This window comes from Ostreococcus lucimarinus, chromosome 21 (genome assembly GCF_000092065.1).
Source record: "Ostreococcus lucimarinus CCE9901 chromosome 21, complete sequence".
In the NCBI taxonomy this organism is placed as follows: Eukaryota; Viridiplantae; Chlorophyta; class Mamiellophyceae; order Mamiellales; family Bathycoccaceae; genus Ostreococcus; species Ostreococcus sp. 'lucimarinus'.
The window spans coordinates 16,839-32,124 of NC_009375.1; the positions used below are offsets into that span (position 1 = coordinate 16,839).

The 15,286-nt window shown below is 53.3% G+C and overlaps 4 protein-coding genes across 4 annotated transcripts; 2 read left to right on the top strand and 2 right to left on the bottom strand.

The window, feature by feature from the left end:
- Positions 1-82: 82 nt before the first annotated feature.
- Positions 83-2,111, top strand: OSTLU_25908 (predicted protein; the record flags this gene model as incomplete). Its single annotated transcript, XM_001422749.1, has 2 exons — positions 83-293; positions 628-2,111. Exons 1-2 carry the CDS (start codon positions 116-118, stop codon positions 2,109-2,111), a joined length of 1,662 nt encoding a protein of 553 aa, XP_001422786.1. The 5' UTR covers positions 83-115.
- A 189-nt stretch (positions 2,112-2,300) lies between these two features.
- On the top strand, positions 2,301-4,355 carry OSTLU_29639 (ABC(ATP-binding) family transporter; the record flags this gene model as incomplete). Its single annotated transcript, XM_001422750.1, has 1 exon — positions 2,301-4,355. One exon carries the CDS (start codon positions 2,301-2,303, stop codon positions 4,353-4,355), a length of 2,055 nt encoding a protein of 684 aa, XP_001422787.1.
- Positions 4,356-4,359: 4 nt separating this feature from the next.
- OSTLU_52147 (predicted protein) lies at positions 4,360-5,627 on the bottom strand (the record flags this gene model as incomplete). The annotated part of the gene is made up of 1 exon (XM_001422841.1): positions 4,360-5,627. One exon carries the CDS (start codon positions 5,625-5,627, stop codon positions 4,407-4,409), a length of 1,221 nt encoding a protein of 406 aa, XP_001422878.1. The 3' UTR covers positions 4,360-4,406.
- A 215-nt stretch (positions 5,628-5,842) lies between these two features.
- Positions 5,843-14,897, bottom strand: OSTLU_19169 (predicted protein; the record flags this gene model as incomplete). The annotated part of the gene is made up of 1 exon (XM_001422842.1): positions 5,843-14,897. A coding segment is annotated over one exon (9,055 nt), but the record flags the coding sequence as incomplete, so codon positions are not given.
- Between the last annotated feature and the right edge of the window lie 389 nt (positions 14,898-15,286).

Genomic DNA, 15,286 nt, shown 5'->3' on the forward strand with positions numbered 1-15,286 from the left:
GCGCTTCCGAATCGCTCTCCTCGCGCCGCCGCGACGTTCGGACGCGCCGCCCGCGCCAGATCGTCACTCCGCGACGCACCTCGATCGCGCGTCCGCGCCCGCACGACCACGCGCGATGATGCAACAGGGCGGTCAAGGGCAACAAATCATGGTGATGAACACCAACGCCAAGCGCGAGACGGGTTCGATCGCGCGCGCGAACAACATCGCGGCGGCCAAGGCGGTGAGCGACATCATCCGCACGACGCTCGGGCCGAGGTCGATGTTGAAGATGATTTTAGACGCTTCGGGAGGTACGACGACGACGACGACGACGACGACGACGACGACGCATATCGCGTCTTCGCGCGAGTCCACGCGTCTCGCGCGCGGCGCGCGCGCGATCGATGAAACGCGGAGCGACAGAGTCAACGCGGCGAAAAGTCAACGCGAGCGAACGAACGAACGAACGCGGTTCGACGGTGACGGGACGCACGAACGCGGCTGAACGAGGACGCGAGCGTTGACGCGAGCGTGATCAGCGCTCGCTGATGGTCGAACGTCCGAGCGCGATGGCGATCGGCGTCGGATGGTGATTGGATGTTTTGGACGGGTGACTGACCTCGCGCGCGTTTTGCTCAAACGCAGGCATCGTGTTGACGAATGACGGGAATGCGATTTTGAGAGAGATCGACGTCACGCATCCGGCGGCGAAGAGTATGATTGAACTGTCGCGCACGCAAGACGAAGAAACCGGGGACGGGACGACGTCGGTGATTATTCTGGCTGGTGAAATCCTTCATCTGTCGCAACAGTTTTTGGAAAAGAACATTCACCCGACAGTCATCGTGAGGGCGTACATGAAGGCGTTGGACGCCGCATTGAAAGTGATTGATTCAATTAGTTTTCCCATCGATGTCACGAATCGTGATGAGATGATGAAGATCGTCAAGAGCTCTGTCGGCACCAAGTTTACCGCGCGCATGGGCGAACTCATTCCAAACTTGGCGCTCGACGCGGTCATGTGCGTGGCTCGCAAAAACGCCGACGGCACGAACGACATAGACATTAAAAAGTACGCCAAGGTGGAGAAGATTGCGGGTGGTTCTATCGATGACTGCACGGTGCTACGAGGAGTGATGATGAACAAAGACGTCGTCGCGCCTGGACGAATGAAGCGACGAATTGAAAACCCGAGAATCATGCTTCTCGACTGCCCATTGGAGTACAAAAAGGGCGAGAACCAAACCAATGTGGAAATCACCAAGGAAGAAGATTGGGCGGTGTTGCTGAAGATGGAGGAGGATTGGATCAAAGAGACGTGCGCGAAGATCGCGGCTTTCAAGCCCGATGTCGTCGTCACCGAAAAGGGATGCAGTGATTTGGCTTGCCACTACCTTTCCAAGGCGGGCATCACCGCATTGCGACGCGTCCGCAAGACCGATAATAATCGCATCGCGCGAGCCGCGGGGGCCACCGTCGTTTCTCGCGTGGATGAGCTTCGTGAATCAGACATCGGCACCGGTGCTGGTTTGTTCAACGTCGAGAAAATCGGTGACGAATATTTCACCTTCGTCGTCGACTGCAAAGAGCCCAAGGCGTGCACCGTCGTCCTTCGCGGCGCGAGCAAGGATATTTTGAATGAAATTGAACGCAACTTGATTGACGCGATGGGCGTAGCGAGGAATGTCGTCCAAGACCCGCGACTGTTGCCCGGTGGCGGTGCGGTCGAAATGGCTGTCTCTCGCGCGATCGCGGAAGAAGCGACGAAGATCGAGGGTGTGGAGCAATGGCCGTTCCGCGCCATCGGCGCGGCACTCGAGGTCATTCCGCGAACGCTCGCGCAAAACTGCGGCGCCAACGTCATTCGCACTCTCACCAAACTTCGCGCCAAACACGCCGAGGGCGAAGAAGCGCGAACGTTCGGTATTGATGGCGATAAGGGCACGATCGTAGACATGAAAGAGCTCGGTGTGTGGGATCCGTACGCGGTCAAGGTGCAATCCATCAAAACCGCCGTCGAGAGCGCCACGATGCTATTGCGCATTGATGACATCGTCTCCGGGCTTTCCCAAAAGAACTCCGACGCGGCGGGCACGGGCACGGGCGTCAGCGCGGGCGACGACGACTAATCGTCGAGCGTAGTACACTGCGGCGGATAGCGCTAATCGAATACATACATAGACTTTTGCCACTCATTCGCAAGCCTCGCTGTGCAAAGCCTTCGCGGCGAATGCGTTTTGAACGTGATTCAATCGCGCGCGTCTCGCACTGACCGTCGCGTTTCGTCGTCGTCATCGTTCGTCATGGACGCTCGCGCGATGGCGCGCAAAACGCTCGATCGCGCGCGCGCGGCCGGCACTCTCATCGCGTGCGCGCCGCGCGTGGTGTCGCCGAAAACGTGCGATTTAATCGAGTCAACTTTTCCCGCGTCTTCGCACGACCGCGCCGAGCTGCTGTCGCGCCTGATCGCTCTGGGTCTGCTGCAGTACGCCCAACACATGGCGAGCTACCGCGCGTGGCGACACAGCGCGCGAGCGTGGGGGGAGATCGCACGAGGTGACGCGAAGGGGACGTTTTGGGCGATCGCTCGCGCCTTTGGCACTTTCGCGCTCGTGGCGGAACCGTTGCGGTTGTCGCGTCGTACGTACAGGGCACTGTTGCGACGAGAGCTGGCGACGCGGTTCGGGGGCGACGTAGTGAACGCCATGCTCACCGACGAGGCGCTGGCGAGCGCGAAAGATGAGCCGATCGAGAGCGCACGCGAGGCGGCGGCTTCGGCGGCGGTTGGAGCGCCGGCGTTTGCGCGCGCGGCGCTCGATGCTGCGGCAGATGGGATCGAGGCGTGCGTGGCGATGGTATATCACGCGCAGTGTCTGTTTCAAAGCTCGTTCTGGAGCGCGCCAGTCTTGATTGGGAGCGCGTTGATCGGGCAAGTTGCGCAGAATGCGCGGACCTTTGACGGATATGAGGCGAAGAAGGAGGCGCATCGAGCGGAAACCGCGACGGCCCGACTTCGAGAACTGCTGGCGCACGCAAGGACAGATGGCGAAGCGATCGCACTTGCGAACGGGGCGATCACCGAAGCAGAAGAAGCGATGGCCACATTGGAAGCGGGGCAAGAGTTTGTGTATAGACGGGAAGTTTTGAACGCTCGAGCGAGTTTCCCGTCCGACGTGTACGATGCTGCGGCTAACTTGTTGCCCGTGGCGACCGTGCTTCCGCGTCTCGTACGAGGAGTCTCGGTGAACGCATGGGATATTCAAGTCGCGATGTCATCTTTTAACGGCATTCGCGCCGCACTCGCCGTGCTCGTACAGAACATGTCTACTCTGCGAACGGCGGAGCTGCACGCGGGGCACGTTTCCAATTTGTACGACGCCCTCGACGTATCCACAGTGCGTGGGCTCGCGGGTGACAACGAAAGCGGCGGCGCAAGCGTGCGTGTCGACACTCCGGAAGATGACATGTCGCTCGTCGAAGTGGATTCGTTGAGTTTGCGCGGATACGATGGGCAAGAAATCATTCGAGGGCTCGACTTCGTGTTGTGTCGCGGCGACTCGCTTGCCGTCGTCGGTCCTGCAGGGTGCGGTAAGACAATGCTCGTGAAAGCACTTGTGGGTCTATGGAGCTATGGTTCAGGTAGTGCGCGAGTCATTCATCGATCTCGCGTGTGTGTGCTATCGAGGAAACCTTACTTCCCCAAAGGTTCTCTCCTCGATGTGTGCTTGTATCCGACATCCTCTGCGGATATTGGAACCGACACTCGTGAACTGCTCACTGACGCCATGGTAGCCCTCGGGCTCGGAAGACACATCGATTACTTGGACGCGATTGCGCCTTGGGGCGACAATCTTAGTCCAAGTGAGCAGCAGCGCTTTGCGGTTTGTCGAGCAGTCGTGAATAGAGTCGACTTATGCGTGCTCGATGACGCCACTTGTGCGATGGATCCAAAAGATAGAGCCGCATCGTATGACGTTCTCAAGAAACATGTAAGCGGTATTTTGAGCCTCGGTGACGAAGTGTCGCTGCCGAAGCATCACTCTAGGACACTTCGCGTTCGTTCTGACGGGACGTTGGGCGATTTTGAGGAGATGGCATCGCCGGTAACGTCATCTCGCATCAACGTTAGAGATGTGGCTCGAGAAGCCATAGGAGAACCCCTCGTCGATGTCGCCTCCGAAGAAAGCGATTCGAGCGCTTCAGGTTTCAATCCGCTTCAGATGGAGGCAAACCGCAGAGAGAACCAGTTTATTCGTCGACAGAAGAAAAATGTCGCTCGTGCGCTCGGCGTGAATCCCCAAAAATTCGGTGTGGTTCCGACTCCTACCAAATCGACGAAAGGAAAGCCCCTCGCGTTCGACCCACTCGCGTAGAGAGTTGAAATTCCATGTTTAGTGTTGTTACATTCTATGTTAATCGCTAATCTAAATGAAGCCAAAGCCTTCACAACCTTCAACAATCGCGTACAGCAGCCTGTCGCGTAAGATTTGCTTTGAGCTGTATTCGTGCAAATCGAGTTGATTGAAGCACGTGTGTGCGGATGGCAACTTTGAATCATCCGCGTGCTGCCGATGGATTTGAAAACGTTGCGGGCCTTGCATGCCTTGCAAAGCACCGAATCCATCCAAAGGAACCTTAGAGGTACCGGTACAAAACATCAATAAGCGCGCCAAGTCTTCCTTGTTCATTTCCCTCACGACGTCCCAAAACCATTGAATTTGTTTTGACCCGACGGTGAAGCCGGTGTATTCAGTATTGGCGCGTAAATCCTCGACGTCGATGTCCGGGGTACCACTTATGAGCAGTTCCAATTCAGACGCATTCAGGATGGAAATCGTTTCTCTAGGGACAACTTCTTCAAACCCCTTCACGAGAGCAGCGAGTTGGTCCTTCACCGCATTCGTCATTCGGTGCGCGGTTATCAGGTTGACGTATTCAAACTTGTTTGCATCTGTCACTGCGATATTTCGTCCGTTTTCGGTCAAATCGTGAACTTGAGTTTCACCAAAATAAGACGTTGTGTCGCTGAATGTGTATTCCATGACACCCTCCACAGAGTTCTCCAGCATCCATTTCAAGCTCTTGTAATAATCTGGATCTACACCTTCCATGTCTTCGTATGTGAGCTGCTGACCGAGAAGGTGCTTGTAAATCGGACGCGTGAAGTATGCGTTGAGGAGAATGTCGTCGAACAAAGCCTTACCGACGAGTCTACCGACGAATCTAAAATAGCTGAGATAATCCGGATGGACCACACTGTTTTGATTCGGCTGATAGCATCCCTTGTCGTGAGACAACTCGAAGAGAGCGATGTTTGGATTGAAAACTTCTCGTGCCAAGATGGTGAACCACTCCTTTATCAAACCGCCACCGTCCATGCCTTCTTCGCCCACGAAAACGATGCTGATTTTGCCTCGAATTTCTTCGATACTCCGGCTGTTGAGTTGTCTAAACGAGTCTTCGAGTATTCGATCACGCCTAATGTGTAACGTTCGCGCCTCTGGACGATTATGTCCTAGGCGTTCGCGAAGTTTCTTGATTCGTGTCCGAATCTCCGCACGTTTGACGGAGAAGTCCAGCAAGCGTGGATTGCTCAACAGGATTTTCATGGGTCCGGAAAGCAACAGCGGGCGTTGCTTCAGCATGTCGTTGAGCATGTTTCTGTGTTGCTCGACAAACGCCCAAATGTCGCTCAATATGGCGGCGACTTTCGCATTTTTCCCTCCAGAATTTGAAAGTGCGTCGAGCATGTGACTCGACGTACGATGCAAAGACCCATGCGATGCATGCGACGCTCGCATACCCATCGCAGGCGAGGGTGCTCTCATCGAACCAGCGAGAGCAGGGAGCTGAAACGCACCGGATTCTCGTCTGCTCTTCGAAACTTCACCTTCGACGTATGGATAGAGGCTCGTTCCAATCATCAAGTACGTCGTTATACCCTCAGTCAGCGCGGCGCTAGCGTGCGAGCGTTCGCACAGGATCGATGCATCACCGCTTTCATCGCTAGTAATGTCTTGCATGAGACTTGCATAGACGTTCATCATCTGCCAAAACGGACGGAGCGCATCATGATATCGTATCAACTCTTCCTTCGCTTTATCCTTGAAAGCTTTTTGGAAACGGCTGTCTTTTCCATCCAAGTACGTCAGAACCTGAAGAAAACAATCCGTCAGGCGACGCAAATAAGGAATATGCGTTTTCAGGGATTGACGCGAGTCGGCGTACTCAACGTGTCGTGCGGATGGTTCATCGACATTTGGTCTGTACTTGATCGACGACGCCTTCGACAAGCACGCGATGGCTTCAACCGAGCACTGCAGGGCATCGGCATGGAATCGATTCAGTATGACTGCGTCGCATCCCTCTTCAAAGAAGTCGCCTAAAACTTTTTGTAGTATAGTGTTGATTTTCTCGTACGCACTCGGGGCGAGATATGGAACCTTGAGAAAGCTTGCTATACTCGCCAAAAGTTCAGGGGTGGCGGCGGTTGACAAGCCTTTGGGCCCGATGTTGGGTTTGGGCGTAGCCGCAAGAAACTTTGTGAGGTAAGCGTCAGTGCACGTCGCGCACAGCTCAATATTCTTTTGGTCATGAAATTGCGATGCGTGTGCGAGAAGTCCGACCAGGAAAGAAAGGAGTGGTATATCCACGGTGCTCACGCCAGCGTCAGATCGCAACACAGCTTCGCCATTCTCCTTCTGATTTGTGAGAAAGTTTACCATACTTGCGTCCTCATCCTTCGCAAAGAAAAGTTTCACGCACGTCAAATTAACGCCACGAACGCGATATGTCCCATGTACGTGCCTGTTTCGACTAATGAGTTGCGACAGAAGCGTCAAAAGTCGTCTCGTCACCATCTCCTTGCGTGCTCCGTTACGCTCGCTCAGATTCGCGCACAGCGAGCGCGCCATGGCTACTTCCATCGCCGCGCTTGGCTCAAGACCCTTGGCGTTAGGAGAACTCAAAGTGGACTCGATGAAACGAGGATCAGCACGATCCATCGTGTTCATGATCACAGTTTCGATAATCTGGCGCAAAATTGACTCGCGGTTTTGGTCCACCACGCACAAGTTTACACATATTTTGTTCACAGTATCCTTTAAGTCGATAGTCTGAACAAAGAACAAAAGCAACAACGTTCGAATATGCTGATGGCGCAATTCGACGTTCACTTTTAACGGCTTGAAATCTTCTGGAGCGACTGCGTCGCGCGTTGACGACTGACGGATTCGCTCGATGTCATTCCATGACATTTGCTCGTGACGGTCTAGACGGCCATCCCAGCCTTCACCAAACATCATATTTCCAATCTCCAACGGCGCAGTGTCTATCACTGTAGTTGTTGGGCTATTTGCACGAGGCCGAGGCGCGGATACCGAAGGACTGGCTTCGGTATGCTGAATCCTCGTCAACAATCTGTTTGCTCCGGAGGTAGTGCGTTGTATCAACTCGCGCTGAATATCGGCTGGCATGGCGCTAAGAAACTCAGCGCCGATCAAGTTGAGGTCGCTAGCAGCTTCCGGTGCTTGCTCGCGCGCACGGGCAACTAGTCTATTCGCATTCAAAAATCCATCTCGTAAATCTTCTGTAACCATGGAGAGCTCATTTGCGCTTATGTCCAGTGCCGCCGCTTCTCGGCGTTGTCGCGCTGTCCGCTCTTCGGGCGATTCGTCCACGATTTCTGCCAGATTTCCGTTGACGTTTTCCTTGTCTCGCTCACTGGAAACCAATGACGATGTCGCGAGTTCCGCGGTGTCCAAATGGGACAAAAAAGTACCAGAAGTCGCCAAAGACTCGCCGATACTCATGCACACTGCGTTTGACCAGAAACTTGCTCGGGCATTCCTTCCATCAAGGCTCCAAATTGTTTGATTCCGAACGCTGAATTCAGCCGGTGCTGTTGCCTGAAAGGATCCATCCCCGAGCCACAGGATTGCTTTTGCCGACGATAAAGGATCCAAAATTTCTAAATGCGATGGACGAACGGCCAAGCGAGCCATTTCCCCGCTGATAGAATTGAGCACGTCGTGCAACGAGCGAGATCTCGAACTAAAATCCATGGGTGTCGAGAGAGTGATATTTAAACTCGTGCCGACTCTTTGCACGTTAATGCCTTCGTGGTTCAACGCAGGCGGAACGCCCGTTTCGGATTGCGACCACGTGTGCCAGGGACTGCCATGCACCGGAGGATTTCCTCTCGCAAGAAGTGAAGGGTCACCCAGGGTCGCGCGTGCAATTCTTTGTGTTTGTTCACGAAGAGACGAAGTAAAAGGCACATCTCTACGATTGAAGAGTTCGGAAGCATTCACAGAAGAAGAACGAGGAGAGTGCTCGCGATTATGTCCCCGTAGTTGTCCCTCAGAACGAGATTCGCTGAGTGTCTGCTGTCTTTCGTCCTCTGTGGAAACTTGTGCTCGTTGCCCTCCTGCAATCTGCAGTTCGCCAACTGTCTGTGCCTCGACTCTCGGATCGGCACCTGACATGACGCTAGAGTAATCTGTGGCGAACCATGCTTCAACCTGGGCTCTCGAGACAGAAATGTGATCCCTCGAACCAAGATTGGATGTGCGTTCAACATGACTGCCTGAATGTGTAGCGCGAGGCAGCACGCGTACCCCAGACGGCGACGTATATGATGACTGTGGCGAGCTAGGTTCTTCAAAATCGCCTTCCTCTTCATCGTCGTCATCGTCATCATCGGAACCACCGCCATCATCATAATCGAACTCCTCACCATCTTCGTCATACAAAGCATCGTCAGACATTTCCAAGACATCGTTTCCAGGATCAGGATCGATGTGATCCATGTCGCTTCCGTAAAAGTCATCTGCCATGGCTTCTTCGCCTTCTTCATCATCTTCTTCTTCTTCCTCTTCAGAGTCCTCTTCGCTTGAGTCGCTCGTTCCACTTGATTCACCTGATTCGCCCGATTCGCTCAATTGTTCTTCGTCTGAGGATTCGTGCATTCCTTCTTCGTTGGCTTCATCGGAATCGTGGTCGTGGTCGTCGTCAACCTCCATCTCAGAATCATCGTCCGAGTTCTCGTGACCATCATTTGCATCGATGCCGTCGGCATCGCCATCGTCTCCTCCGAATACAGGATGAACACCTTCGATTTCTGGCATTCCGTCGAGGTCATCTTCGAGTCGAGCGACTTGAATGTTTCCTCCTGCAGCGTGTTCAAGCAAATTCTGGAGCATCTGCTCGGTTAGTGCGCGTCTCTCTTCAACTTCCTCACCGCTGGGTACCCGTGCAGCGTTTACCGCACGAACCATGTTACCGATGCGAGTAAGCCTGCTTTCGCGTTTGCTCTTAGTAGATCGAACAACTAGAGCTTCGAGTACTGCGAGCGTTACTCGAAGAAATCCTGGATTGCCACGTTTTTCGCGCGCAGCGCCAACGACGTTTGTCTCTTCAATGAGTTCAATGATCCGCTCTGGGACTTTTAGACTGTACATCGTCTTAAGAACTCCTTGTTGGAGATTAAAGACTACCCGATTGCGAATGCGTTCACCGCTCTGATAGCCACGCGCCAAACCGTAATCCATAAGAGAGTGCAATAAATCCACAAATGCGTGCTTTGGAACTAGAGAATCACCTTTATCGGCGCAAGTTGAAGCTGTTTCTTGCGTTAAGTCCGGCTCCTTCAGAAGCACAAGCATTTTCTCAATTATTTTCGTTCGCGCTTTTTGGCTGTTGACGCATAAAGTTGCGAGGAAGAACGCCGCGTTTTCGCACCCGCACCAAACTCCCGTCTGTTCACTTGAGGAACTTCTTCTGCTCGACGGCAGTTGATAACGAAGAATGTTGCGGAAAATGTCAGTCTGGTCGTCCATATCCATCAAAGCCTTCACACTTGATGGATATACCTCAACCAATTCGGTGAGCAGACGGAAAGCTGCGGCTTGTCGCTCGAGCTTCGTCAATGGGGCTTGATGAATCGGCTCTGTCGCTACTGCAACAAGTACTTCCACGACCATTCTTAAGTTCTTTGTCAATCGAACGGTTGGAAGCGACTGCATTGCTTTCACTTCAGCCGTCGGGATGACGTACTCCCGAGGTGTACTCAGCGGTGTATCCGCCATAGTTCTGATTTCGGCGACGTTTGCGAATGCCGCTTCAAAGCAATCAAAATCTCGCTCAATTATATTTTTCATGGCGACGCAGAATGTCTTGAGTGCAACCTTGGAGTCTCTACCCATCGGAGGCTTGGTGATGCTCTTGACAATTTCAAGCTCCATGGCGAATTGTAATGTCCGGGGATCGTTCACCATGTGCCTCAAAATGACCGAAACACTGTCGTTGGTGTTGTTCCAAAAGCATGTAAAGAGCGTGTGTGCAAAACTTCTCTTAGATATTGCGGCTCCATCCTTGCTGTCGGCGAATGAATTCGAAGCGATGCGATCCGCAATCACGTTGTCACGTGATAGATTTGCTAGCAGATCAAGAATCACGGCTTGGACGGAGTGCGATTCATAATCACTCGCGAGTTCGCCTGAATTTTTAACGATTGCTATCAAGCACTCGACGCACGCATCGGCCAACGCAATCTTATGACCGTCGTTCAGAAAACCGAACTTGGAGTAATTTCTGGCACTGGCGTCGGAGTCACGATGCTTTTGCAGGCATGCCGCAGCATTGATGCAGTTTGCCAAAGGCACAAACGACAACGGCACATCTTTTAAAAACGTCTCCAATGAGGCCGTCTTTTGTGCAGCGCAGATTTTGTCGACCTCGGCGATAAATGTTTCGACTTGTGAATCAATTACCGAACCCTTTATCCATAGCGCTCTTCTTAACACTTCATCACCTTGCCTAGCGAGCGCCTCAACGAACGCATAGTGCTTGATCGCATACACCTCATCTCTACCGATCTTCGGCGTACGCGTGCGCACGACTTCGTCCGTGAGAGCGTATATGCACTCATCACGACTGAGGCCGCTCATGAGCTCATGTTTCTCAATAACCTTGAGCAAAAGCGTCGCACCTTTCTCTGCACTGATGTGGAAATTGGCGTACAGCGCGGCAACTAGCTCGTTTATGGCAGGCAGTCGACCTTGGACTGCGTGCGTGTGATTGAAAGCAACAGGAGCTGTTTCCATAGCGTCCGCCGTCTCCTCTAGCGCAGTAGACTCTGACGGTGCAGGTTCTGAAGGCGCCGTCGGTGCTTCGTCGGGCACATCTTCCATTGGTCGAGTTAGCATGTACTCGAGCGCTCTCTCCACACTCTGTCCATTCACAGCTGCGAGTGCGTGATGCGCGTGACCTCTGCTGAATCCCATCTCAACGATGGAATCTATCATCGTCTCTGATGGAACAAACTGCCGTGGCGGCGGGCGCGGTGGAGCACGCGGTACCGACGCGGCACGACGTTGCTCGGACATGACGGCTTGTTCGGTTCCACTAATGATGTTGAGTAGACACTGCACTAGTGCGTCGGAATCCACATGACCTGCCGCTACGGACGCAAAAATGTCCGTTTCTGGCCGCCAAATACACTTCAACGCTTCATTTAGAGAGCAATGAATCCAGTCCATGGCAGATCTTGAGTTAGTGAACGCGTCAGAAATATGTGTGTACTTTGTCATCTTGTCGTAGATAGGATCATCTTCTACGCGTTCGGGAAGACGTGTACCAAGCGCGAGCTTATTCGAGTTGTTCGATGCCATCAATTTGACGTCGGATATAGAGACGAAAATGCGCACAAAGCAGCTCAACGTCCTGTAACATTCCGCTGCGACATGTCCTTGCTCAGCCTTTTCCCCGGTGCACGTTTCTAATATACTCTGTGTCAGAGCCACCGTGCCTTGAAAATGGGTGTAAAGTTGCTCGAATAACCCACATCGAGCGGCGTAGTTGATCATGACCCCGTTCGGTGAATTTCTCTTGTCATCGAAGAATGATTCGTAAATCAACGCAAGGAAATTGTGCGAGCAGCGCTGTTCAAAATCCATCTTAGCATTCGATGCGTGACTCGGCGGAAGTAGCTCAGCCTGTGCGGTGACACGAGACGTAAACGCTTTGGTCATCTCGCGCGCAACTGCAATTATTGCTTCTCCGCTAAGCTTGATGAAATTTTGAGCTTCTGGACCCAAGTCTTTACGTCGCCGCATCGTTGTCGAAAGTTTTGCCACCGCGGCAAACAAACCACTTGTAACTCGTACAAAAAGATCCGCTCGAGTGTACAGCCACCAAACCGGTGAATACGGCATTTCATCCGCTTGAATTTCCACTGCGAGTGAACGAAGCTTCGCTTCAATCTTTACCGCTTCATTGAACGCCGCCAACGCTGCGTTGAACAAGCTTTCGGCCATCATCGGGCCGTGAGGATCGTCACGTCGCTTATTCATGATAGCAGCAGACATCACCGGAACTTGCTGCACGAGAGTCGCGAGAAGTTCACACAACCTTTCGTGCGCAGCCATGCGCTGGCACAGTGATTTTGTCTGTCGACAGAACCGAACTTCGCGGTCCAACGCTGCTTTGTCACCTTTGTGCTTTTCGCTCAATGTCTTGCTGTAAATATCGTACGTCGCTAATTTATCGATGTCATCACCTGTCTTGTCGAGCTCGTGGACGTAAAACTCTTCAATCTGCACACCGATATCAACAGCAGAGGCCATATACTTTTCAACGACGGTAGTGCACGCGAGAATCACGTCGTCTGACAGATTCGGCGTGTTCGCGCCGGCATACGAGTTGCTGGGATCCGGCGGGTTAATGAGCGATTTGCACGCGACACTGATGGAGTTGTAGCTTGCACATGTCGAAAATTCAACCGGAAGAGGGCATGTCAACATATTGAGCATGGAATCCAGAGCCCCAGCTTGAACCAGCGGCGCGCACATATGCGAAGTCTGCAAAATACCATCCATGAACCTCGCCACATTTTGAAGCGTTTTCGATATTGGCATTTGCTCGACGACTGCCTTGTTGACGAACGCGTGCTCAAGATTCGTCTCCGAATCTGATATCTTTCGAAGTTGTATCGTGAGATCGGACAATATGTCGTTCAAGACTTCGACACTGACGTCTTTTAGTGCTGGAATGTGGCGCAGCGTCTCGTTGATCCCAGTTCCGACGATTCTCGACGTATCGGCGTTCAACGGGAAAGAACTATCTTGAAACATTTTTCGAAAGCAGACCAACGCCGAAGACTTCAACACTTTTTCCTGCCCTTTCTCGTTCAAACATATCGCGTTAAGTGTCGTCGGTATCGCGCAAAGTACTTTAGCCATACCCTTACTACGGCCGAGTGGCCACATGGTTTCAGTGATAAACTTCAGGAATGCGTCCACAATACCGGCTTCGTCTAGCGTGGCGTAACACGTCGGCTCGTTATGAATGACGTCGCACACTAAATTCGCGGTGAGCGACGACACCCCAGGACCAAACTTGAGAGGGTATTTCAATACACTTCCCAAGATATCAGTCAACGTCCCATCCGAAAGTCCGGGAACTCGCATGCGTGCTCCTCCGTACGCAAAACTCGTGTACGCCAATGTTCGCATCAGAACCTTGATCAAAACTCTTCGATAAAAGTTCACGTACTTTGGTGCCTTTTTCATCGCTGCGAGCGATGTTTCGGCGTCCTCTAAACTAGAAAGACTATCTATTTTTCGTTTTCTATCCGCCACGTCATCGAGATGTCCCGACGCCCGCAGCTCCTCGATCGCCGTAACGGACTCGTATCGCATGCGCTTCAAAAGCAAATCCGTTCCGTTCAACTCTCTAAACGCTACGACCGCGTTGGGTTGAAACTCCAGATACGATTCCACGATATGCACCACGTCCACGACCACCGGGATCGCTTCGAGGCGCTCCAGCTTGAAAATTGACATCAAAAGCGGAAGGAGCTCAGCCTCTCTTATCGCCGTGCACCCAGGCGTTGTTGTGCTCAAAATCCCGACAAGATGCATCAAACACCTCGCGTCGCGAACGACGTCGAAATCGATTTCCGCATCACTTGATGACAGCGGCGCAAGCAACGCCGCCGTCATCGTTGATACGCATTGACTAAGCGCTCCTCGACCGGCTGGCCGTCTCATGATTTGACAAACTTGAAAGCCGCTCGCGCGTTCGTTTGTGTACGCGCTCAGCAAAGTTGTCGCGTCTCGTCGTAGGAGCAACGACGGCGTGACTCCTAAATCTACCTGCATCAAGTCCAACAGCTTGATTGCGGTCGTCTGCGCGTCTTCAACGTAAAGCTCGAAATCGCTCGGTTCCGCCCCTTTCCCTAGATGGACGTTGATTTGCTGCGCGAGGATCGAAAGACGCGCCGCCTTCTCGCGACCCGCCCGCGTCCTTTGCAGCGATTTGCTCCACAACTGTGCCAACACACCAAAATACGCCGCGGAGATGTCTTTGAGAGAGTCCATTTCTTTGCCCGGATCGAACATTTGAGGTCGTGAAAAGTCATCGATTAAGCACTCAAGGCTCGAGGCGCGATTATACGGCCGGTGCATCTCGGACGGGTCGAGCCCCCGTCGGCCAGACGCCTTGAAGACTATTTCATCGCTACCACTCGACGTCGTGTCGACTGTAAACTCGTATCGCGTGCAATCTAACGGACCACTTCCCTCTTCGCGGTCTTCGGCAACGAATAACTCGTGCGCAACGACTTCACAGGCTTTCGACTCGTTCTCGTCGGCGTCGTTCAAGTGCGCCGCGCTCAACGGCATGTGCGCGTGAATCTTCGAAAGCATGAATCGCACTCTCCGCTGAAACACGTCCGACGAAAAGTACGCGTTACGCGGCGTTCGCCCAACCACGGATCGCCTCGTCGCCGCCGCTAATAACCGCAACGCGCTCTCGCACGTTTCAAAGAACTCCAAAAACAACGCCGTAGCCTCGCCGTGCGCAAACGACGGCAATTCGCCGCAATTTTCTACAATCTCTCGCATGAACTCCATGATCCAATTCACCGCCGCAAACGCCTCGATTCGCTCCGACGCATCGTCGCCGCGATCGCGAATCCATCGATTTTCGATCGCGCGCACACCCTCGCGCGTCAAGTACTCCGCGAATCGAGCGAACACGTCGCCCCAGTGTCGTTCCTCGCACTTCCCGTACCTCCACTCAAATCTCGCGCGCGTCGTCACCCCACCGGGCAGCGAGCACGCGAGCAACTCTTCCGCCACCGCCACAACCGCCGGGCTCTGCCTCGTTCGAAACCACCGTATCGTCAGTCATACAAACTCGTCTCCACCCTCGTTTCCACCCTCGCCTCGTCTCGTCTCGTCTCCACCCTCGTCTCGTCTCGTCTCGTCTCGTCTCGTCGATGTCGTCTCTCGGCGCGCGC